Genomic DNA, 9,931 nt, shown 5'->3' on the forward strand with positions numbered 1-9,931 from the left:
AGATCACTTCACATATTTTTGATTTTTTAAGTCAAATTGAAGTGATAATTTTGGTCACACCGATGTAAAGTGAAAAAGCGAGTGCTTCTGAGGCGTATATTTTAGTTTCACTCTTGTACTACAGTAGAGCTGGAAAGAACGGTGTCTCGCTTGTTTTCTGTTAATTTGTGGCAATTTGACTTTTTGGATTTTTGATGTTGGATGTCACACAATTTTTTCACTGCTTCGAATTTATCATTACGTTAGCCTTTCGTGCTTTTCTAAGAAGCCCCGAATAAGTTATTTAAAGAGTACACATAGGATTATCTTCGTTCATAGTCCATTGTTGGTATAGTTTTTTGTTTAGTCAATGAAAACTCTAAAGTGTAGGTCATGACTTTTCCTGCTATGTTTTTAATTGTATTGGTCTGCTGTATTTTTTCACACTTTTTTCACTTTTTTAGTTTAAAGTCTCAAATTGGAGTAGTGATTTTAGTCGCCATGGAGTAGTAAGAGGAGCGAAAATCGAGTAGTTAAAGGGCGTGACTTATTTAAAAGTGTTTTTAAAGTGAAGTGAGAGAATGGTGTTTGAACAGATTTTCGGTTTTCGAGAGCAAAATTTATTCCACGTGGGGCAGATATGAATTACTTTTCGCTGTTCTTCTCTTCATTTTCTGTACGAATACTATTAAAATATTACGAATACTATTAGTATATAATTAAAATATCATACGTGTGTTCTAATAATGATTAGTTGCACTTTTTAAGCCTCTCAAAAAAAGCAACCAATGGTTTTCAAGACTTTGGACTCCCACTATTGGTCTTCATGAAATATGTGATTTTTTTCTTCTGTTTGTTGTTCTTTTTGTTTTTTTTTTCTTAGTCTCGTCTACTATAGGTCTCAATAGCTCTATTGAGACACGTTTCTAAGTTTATTGATTGAAGCTGAAATTAAGTTTTTTAAGGACATCAACTGTTTTCAAAAAAACACTAGCGAATTTTTGGGTTCTGGTTCTTTTTTCGTTTTTTCATATAGATTGATTATGGGCAGCTCTAAGTGGCTCTCCTATGAATACCATTTTTGAGAATTTAAAAGTCACTTAATCTCATTTGTAATGTGTATCACTGGCTTTCTTATTAGGCATATTTGAGTTCATCTAGTTTTTTAAATTAATTCTTTAAATTTTAACGACTTTTACATGATTGTTTTTCAAAATTTTTCTAGATTTTTTTGGATTGGTAGTTTTGTAATATTTTTTTCATTTTCCCATCAGTTAGTCTCTTTAATAACAGGTCTCATTTGCTCTACAATTCGGTATTATTGGATGTATTTTTAATAGAAAAGTTACTGCTAATTATTTAATAGCTTCAACGAAATCTGACTATTTTTAATTTTTGGTTGTTGCTTGCATTTGTTGCTACTTTTTTTGCGTGTTCCAACAATTGTTTTCTTTAAAGTTGATATTCTTTCTTTTGTTAAATATTGCATCAGATGTTGAAGAATTCAAGTTTTAGTTGCCTATTTCAGTGTTTTTGATGACATTTATTCTCTACGACATTCGTAAGTTTTTTTTGCGAAAGGTTGTTTGTGTTTCCTTTTTTTTGTCTGCAGTATTTTTCGGCAAAGTTGTTGTTTTCGGTCTAATCTTTGTGTAAAAACCTTTTGAGTTTGAAATTGTTGGGAATAGGAACTCCGAAAAACTTTTTTCAGTTTTGCAGTCTTTTGTTGAAGAGCACTTGCGCGGAGGTCTTGATATTTGTTTTTTAAATCGGAGGCTGATCATTTAAGGAGGCTGTTATTGACTTCATTTGCCACAATTCATTGAATTTTACTTGAGGACTGGTCCTACTATGTTTTTGCGAATAATTATTTCTTTCGAGTAACCTTAGATCACAGCTTTTTCAACATTTTGCGTGGAATCTTACGGACTTCGCTAGGCCATTTTCACACTTCTTTTGAGATGCAGTTGCTCTGCAGAGCAATCTAAAATGAACGGAGTCAATATCGAAAAACGAAATCAAAAATGGGAACGGGATAAACCATGAAGCCCAGTTTTAGATGCCCGCTACTTGAACTTTGTTTTTTACAAGTCTTGGTTACCATCTCTAATACTTTTTTGGTATCTTTTATGTTTGTGCCCCCAATACGTTATGCACCCCCCCCCCCCTCAGCTACAGAGCGCGTGCCATTAGATAGTAAATCATTATGTAAAAATATGGCACCGTTGTCTGGGGTGCAAATAATATGCTCCCACTAAGCTGGGGGCACAATCGGAAAAGATCCGTTTTTTGTTATTTATGCTAGCTGCGGTATCCTCTCATTATGAAACAGAGGTATGTCTAACTTCGAAATGAAAAAAAAAAAGAAAGTTAGAACTTTATCTGTTCCTTCTTTCAGTTTTTCTGTTCTTTCATCCAAATCGGGGCTATGGAAATCGATGGCGGCTATTTTGCGGCAATCTGACGGGTATGTTAATAACATACTATTTTCAACTAGGGGCTGAAAACCTTTTGAAGGTTACATTCAAATATTTTGCGACTTTAATTTATTTTTTTTGCTTAGTGTCAATTGACTCTGAACGAGCCCTGCGCAAACTTGTGTCCACTTTATTTTTCTGTTTCAAGCTAAAGAATAGACGACCAGTTACCGGTCAGTTTTATATTGATTTTTTTTCTAATCTCTACTTTTGACTTAACTGCTGTGGTAATAGTTTTATGAACTTGTTACACAAGTTGTAGACCTTCTTAAAATTTAAGCCGACTATATTGAATATAGTTGCTATGGCTTATTTAGGCCTCTGTATCATTGCTATTGGAGTTGCGTTTCTTCTTTAAATCGTATTTGTTCTAGTTTAAAATGATACGCGATTTTTATCGTTGAGACGGCAGTTTTTACGCCGTGATCGAAAGTGATGATGTCTGGAACACGAAGTGTGTCATCAACTGTGACGACCAGTCTACCTTCATCGGGACCGAAGCGTATGATGCAGCAGAAAGCCGCAATTAGTTCGGGTCCAACTTGGGAGGAGTTGAGAAAGGAAGCGAGGAGTTTGGAGAATGAGATCGATTACAAGCTCATCAACTTCTCAAAAGTGGCAGCTTCTCTTAAGGATGATGACTCCTACTCGTTCCCGGGTGACAAGCAGCCGCTCATGAGCGCAGCTAACAAAAGGTGAGATTATGGAAACCGCAACTGCAGTAGCAAGATTTTAGTTTGATCACTTTTTTTATAATCACATGTTGAAAATCAGGCTTCAAATGGATTAGAGCTAAAAAGAGTAAAAATTGCTTATAAGAAATTGGTTGTTTTTCAAATCAATATCGAGGGCAGGCTGAAAATCGAGTGTAAGCAGCTTCATTGTCTGTTCCTCCATTCCTGTATTTATCTGTTTCTCTTTGTACTTCCTATTAATTGGAGATCTTAACTTTTTTTTTCAATTTCAAAAACAATAGTCCGATTGAATTCACGTGTAGCCTGCTAATCTGGCAAGGTCCTGATTGCGTATAATCCGATAAGGCGCTAAACAATGTCTAACGTTACCGGAGTTATTTCGTTTCTTCGAGTATAAAGTTACATCAAAAGAGCCCACTGGGTATCAAAGCGGTTAGTTAATCTTAAATCAAAACGCAATAAAGCACATAAGGTTTGGAAAACTTCCAAAACCGATGCAAACTTTAAAAAGTTCGAAATTTAAATAAAAGTAGCAAAGAAAAATTTTTAGTTTAACAAATTTGAAAATTGTATTGGTGACTGGAAAAACTTTAAACGAATTATTGGGTAGGGTTAGGACTAGTAATCCTATAGTAACTATAAAAAATAAATGGAGTAAAAACTCCGATCTGCATGTCATTGCGGACAGTGAAAAGACTCCAGCAAAAAAATTTGCAACTTTTTGGGTTGCCTATACTCAACTGTGATCGGAGTTTATGATTATATCACACGAACGAACTGAAAGTGCTCAATGTCATTAATTTTCTGAAGAGTATGTGTTCTTTTGGCCTTGACGATGTGAGCAGTTAAGTGATTCGGGTGTGTCGACATGTAGTCGCGCCCAAATTGACATTATTGATTTGTCAATTAATAATGGGGTTTTCCTTGATGGTTTATCTATATCAAAAGTAGTCCCTCTTTTCAAGTCTCGAGATTGATCTGATTGTTTGAACTATCATTCGGTTTCATTACTTGTAGTTTGGAGTGTAAAGATAACCCCCAATAGAATTTGTGAATATCTGAAAACATTTGGCTTTATTCGTGTCAATCATGGTTTCCTTAAGAAACAGTACCATCGATGCTATAGCGGAATTTGTTCTCAGCCTGTTGAGTTGTGATATTTGTACATTTTTTTGGAGGTGTCTGGCAGTTGTTCAGTTCTCCCTCAATTGATTGAAAAACTCATCGACTTCGCGCTCTTATCTATTTCAAATTGAAAGCTTCATGTTCTTTTAAGCTTTTAAAATTGTGGTCAGCAAGAATCTCTTATAGATCTTCAAAAAGCCTGGATTTTATGCATTGTTACCTATTAAATCGACCAGTGTGTGTTAATATTATTGAAGTTTTTCGACTTTCAACCGGTTTTCATGTGGTTACCTCAAGGGTCTCTTCTTTGGCCTCTTTTCTTCCTCATCAATATTAACTATTTACCTAGCTGTTACAGTGTCAGTGAAGTATTCTTTTTTGCTGATGATACCAATCTAAGTGGCATGGACTGTGACTTGCCTTTGCTTGAGAAAGTTTAATTGGGTTCAATCAATGGCTGGCGATTAATAAACTAACTCGTAATGATAAAAAGCTTTTTATTAACTTGATAAGATCCTCCAGTTCCCCTAAGATAAGTTTGGTGCTTTATATCTGCAACCTTCATCTTGTGTTAAGTATCTTGGTGTAAATATAGACAATAGGTTTCAGTTCGATGAGCATGTGCGTCTGTTCGGAAAAAGTTGCGAGTTCCAGGTGGAACAGTAGGTAAGTGGAGACTTTTATTCCTAGGAAGCTTTTCCTCTACGTCATTATCAAACAAATATTAAGCCACTGATTGAATATGGCTAGCTCATCTACAGATCAACGTCAAAAAATTTGCTGGATGAGGTGCTAAACGTTAAATTTTAGTAGCTAATGATATTTTCCCCAACAAATTCTCTTTGAATGAAATCTAACTTTCAAATGCCGAGGGTTCATATCTGCTGTAAAAATGCCAAAATTCCTAGTGTTGCTGGACTTAATAAAGTTCCCAAAAAAGTGATAACAATGTGTTTTCTTGTTTAATTTTGATTTTACATGTTTTCAAAAAAGAGAGGGTTTGGTTCTTCCTTGTGGTTCCAAATGCTGACCGTTTCCTGTTAAGTTTTGGTTTTTTAATTAAGTTATTTTTAAAGTTATTTTTTTGAATTTTCTATTTCATTCATTTTCACAAACAAAATAATTTCGTATTTGTTTATTTTGAATTGTGCTCATTGTAAGATTCTGAACTTTATTAGGCAGCCTATCACGGGAAAACAATAGCGCCCAGATCTCACAATTCGAAAGGTTTAAGTTTGGTGGTTCGTCTTCTTCTTAACAACAATAGATTTCCCGTGTTATGCTCTTGGCTGTTCAAAAGTGTCGATGGTAAAAACACTTAAATTAAATAACTGTAACACTAATTACAATAACTCAATAGGCATCAGGTAACATGCGCTACGACAATCAAAATAACTACTACTATAACTAATTCTAACACAAGCAACCACAAGCTTGGAACAATAACTAACTAAGTTATTTCTCAATCCAACTCTACAGTAATACCGATTGCCGCTTATACTCAAACGCAATCAAAACAGCTGGAATTATCCCTCAGCTAATAACAGACTGATGAACCACAGTCCAACAACAACAACAAGTCCGAGCTTCTCGCTCAATCAAATACCGCAAGTTCCAGAGCCTCTAGCTCACTTGTAACAGCAATCTGTGCTCGATAATCTAACCGAATCGCAAAGACTACTCAGAGCTTCTCGCTCAATCAACCAGGCAAACTCTGCCAATTAACTCTAATTCTATAACAGCGACTATTCAGAGCATCGCGCTCAATCGCTCCGGCAAAGTTAACGCAACGACGCTTAATAACGATTCACAGAGCCTCACGCTCAATAATACCGGCAAACTATGCCAAACAATCGATAATTAACTCGTTCACGATTTGCAACTTCTGCGCTGCGCTTATAGTGTAAGCCGCTTTTATACTGAGCCGAGCAAACAGTTTGTTTACTCAAACCAAATAACCGTCATTATTGCACCACGTTTCCACTTGCCATAATGCTATTGGCTACTTTGTTTACATTCCGTCATACCAATGCCGCAAAACTTCAACGTGTCGAATACTGAACTTACCTAATAGATATCAGTCAAGATGGCTACCAAATTTACATATATGCGAACTCCGGATTTTTCTATTCTCACGTGCAATTTGTTTACATAGGGGAATTCCTAGGGTACCGTCCGCACGTCCGCTTACCCGCTGTAGGCTTACGGCCCGGTTGCGTCGTACGTCCGTGATAAGCGAAATATTTCAAAACGGCCGACAAATCGGTTCACGCTTAGTTCTCGGCCGATCCTACATTTCCGGGTCGTTTGTTTACATAAGGCGGTTTGGGGGGCACGGTCCGCATCAAGCCTAATTAGGCATGGGCTCCAGGCCTTATTGCACCCTGTAATAGGTGGCGTTCATGAAACTCAAAAATCAGCGTTTTCGGATTTTACCCCAAAATTATCACTTTTTCCCCATATAAGTGTTAATGGCTCCCCACCTAGTAAAGCTGTCGCTACCAATTCTGGTACACAAAGAGCTTGGGGGCCCCTAGGGTGTTGGTGATCCTGGCTGGGTTCAGCCATATCGGGTTCGCAAAATTGGGGGGGTGGACAAATATGGAGTCCCAACTTGTAAAAATTTTCATATTTGACCAGAATTGGGAATTTCGTAAAACTCTATTTTCTTTCAGTTATAACGGATGTCAGTGACTACTAACGGTTTTTTTTGTTGCAACAAGCTACTCGCGGATTACAGCAAGCTAGTATTCAGTATAGAACGCAATTTCATATAAATCTCCGTAAAATGCATTGAGGTCAGTAATACGCTATAATCGGTTTATGAACTTCAGCTACGTAGCAGTGGCTTTTTATATGCTCTTATTGGACCTCATGAGAGCTAGGATACCTACATATAAATTACGCAAGAGATTGAAAGAGATGGTTTAACCTCTTTACAGAGACTTTCATGGTAACAGTTCAATGATGACATTTATTATGATTCCACACTTTGTGATAACAGTACATATGATAGCAAGCGCCAAAGTTCTGCCAACTCTCAATCAGTGCACCACAGATCCCAAATCTTTAATAGAATACCCGAAATTTCTGAGAGTTCAAGGTAACCGCTCTAACAAAATTACTTCACTTTTCGTTTCTTGTTAAAGTCATTACTGAACCTAATCTACTTGGTAGCTTGTTCCCAAAACAGAGCTGAATGTTCTCTTAAGGGTTGTCTGGTGTTTGCAGCTGTTATATTGTCTCTAGTTGCATTACTTAATTGTTCGTTCGACTTAAAGAAATATTTCACACCTAAAATTCTGATAGTTCTGGTTTTAGGCCATTGGTTACGATTTTACACTCATCGAATTGAGCTCATCCTTGATAACCGCAGTTGCTTAGTAATAGCATTTCATGATGTTCCATCAGGCATATCTTTTTCTTTTCCGACGCTGGAATATAATTGTCTATCAGGTATAGATTATTATATTCCAGCGTTGGAAAAGAAACGGTTCCGAGTTACCTGTAAGGTTGTGAGATTGGAAAATGTGGAGGGTGCTAGCTTGAAGTCATTTAGATATGCTTATAGTGAGAACTTCGAGAAGTTGTCGATGGAACTCGATGGTTTGCTGAGTCGACTGTCAGATGTGAATGAACAGATGGCCAGCTGTGTGTCCTCATCGGGTGCCTTCAACCACACCTTGCAAAGACACCGAGAAATCCTCCAGGACTACAATGCCGACTACTCCAAGACAAAGTCCAACATCCAGTCGATGCGACAGAGACAGGAACTCCTTGGAACAGTCGAGAGGGACTTGCAATCATTCAGGTTTGCTACTTCTCTCAACTACCGCCCTTTTTCACGAAGAATGGTTTAATAATGGTGCACTTGTGGAGAGAACTAATGTCGGGTGAGAATGACGGACATGCTCATCTCGATGCTGTAATTTATTAGAAGGATATTCATCAGTAGCTGTATCACATCTTCGAAAGATATGACAATGAAACGCTAGTGACCTTTTTAAGTGATTTTTCTCTGAACTGAATGGCTTAGTTGATTAATTATGATCTTTTTTATATGATCCATGTATAACGGGAAGTTATGAAGAATTTAGTCGTTTTAAAAGGGATCCTTGATCACTTCAGAAGTGGCGGAGGGAGTTTGAACAGGCGTAGTGAACTATTGAACAAAGAGCAAGAGCACGCACGCAATGCAGATAGAGTGGCGGACGAGATTATAAACATGGCCTCTGCCACGAGAGACACCCTGTTCCAGCAGAGATCCACATTCAAGAAAGTACAGAGTCAAGTGATGGAAATGACCCGCAAATACCCAGCCATCAACAACCTCCTCGTCAAAATCAACATCCGCAAGCGCAGAGACTCCATCATAATAGGTGCTGTTATCTCACTCTGTACCATATTTCTCATCTGGTATGCAATAAGATAGAACAAACATAGCCTTTTGTTCACTCTTTATATTATTTGTTCATAGTGTTGCTTTTAAGCCTAATCGAATTACATAAATTGTACAGTTCAGCACATTTTGTGAAAGGGTTCGAATCAATCTGGTTTGGCTCACTGTCCAACTTTTCGAAGCTGAAGTGAACATATTCTAAATGTCAGTTGTGCGCATTAAATGTTAAGCTACGAAATGTTGAGCAGTGGGCCATTAGACATATGTTTTTGAAGCGTATCATAACGAGATTAGTGGATTCATATATTGCCGAGTATTTCATTGGTTTCATTCAAACAGTAGCTCAATTAATGTTTATCTCTTGGAAATAGTTTTTAATCCGCTGAACGAGATGTTCACAATTTTTAGATTTAGATTTTAAAATTTTATTAAATGAGAGGTATGTTCAGATGAAGATATCGCAGCAGTTATACTTACTGTTAGATTGCAATAAATGGATGCGAAAATGAGAAAAGATGAAGGGATATGGATAACGCAAGATAGGTTTCTCATTGTATAGAGAAAACGCAATTTAACAGTGCAATAAAATAATTTGTACAGCAAAAATTTTTGAGGCTAAGAAATTCTTGTGCGCAGCTACTCTGCTTCAAAAACAAGAGCATTAGCCTTCAAGTGTGAGTCCTTATGTATACCTGCGAAGGCGATTGCTGAGTGCAGATGTTATTGCACTTTGCTTTATAAAGATTTTTTCCTAAGACCATAGGACGTCACGCTCACTTCAAATCAGCTTTTGGTCATTCATTCGTACAATTTTTGACTGCGTTGCGTGTATGGTGTTGTTTTTGGGACTTATAGGAGAAAGTTCTAAGAACAAGTGTCATTAGCTGAACTCAAGTGGTGGCAGCTCATTTCTAAAGTTCAAATTAGAAGTGCGCTAAAATTGGTGTCATTTTTTTCACTTAAAAATTTTAGTGCTTTTGGTTGTATATAATATCCTCTAATGACGTCATTTGAAGCCCCCTTAATGAATTGAATTACTCCCCCTCTCGACTGAAGCAGGCTGTAGCAGATTCAAGCTCCAACTTGTCGTTCGAGAGCAATTCTGACGTTAGTCGGTTATGTTTGCTCATTCTTGGCTTACCTCACTCAATATGACTTCTCTCTCTCAAAATGAAAGTTCAATTTGAAGAGTTAAGATCAAATGAGGATGCCTCAATCTAATTGAAGGTTATTTGCGGGCAGCGTCATTGTTCATA

At 37.0% G+C, this 9,931-nt stretch overlaps 1 protein-coding gene across 1 annotated transcript; it reads left to right on the forward strand.

Moving 5' to 3' along the window:
- Positions 1 to 2,793: 2,793 nt before the first annotated feature.
- LOC142335379 (Golgi SNAP receptor complex member 1-like) lies at positions 2,794 to 9,043 on the forward strand. The gene is made up of 3 exons (XM_075383842.1): positions 2,794 to 3,151; positions 7,848 to 8,087; positions 8,405 to 9,043. The coding sequence occupies exons 1-3, from the start codon at positions 2,892 to 2,894 to the stop codon at positions 8,706 to 8,708; spliced, it is 804 nt and encodes a 267-aa protein (XP_075239957.1). The 5' UTR covers positions 2,794 to 2,891; the 3' UTR covers positions 8,709 to 9,043.
- The last annotated feature ends 888 nt before the right edge of the window (positions 9,044 to 9,931 follow it).

This window comes from Convolutriloba macropyga, chromosome 2 (genome assembly GCF_964194025.1).
Source record: "Convolutriloba macropyga chromosome 2, txConMacr16.3, whole genome shotgun sequence".
Lineage (NCBI taxonomy): Eukaryota > Metazoa > Xenacoelomorpha > Acoela > Convolutidae > Convolutriloba > Convolutriloba macropyga.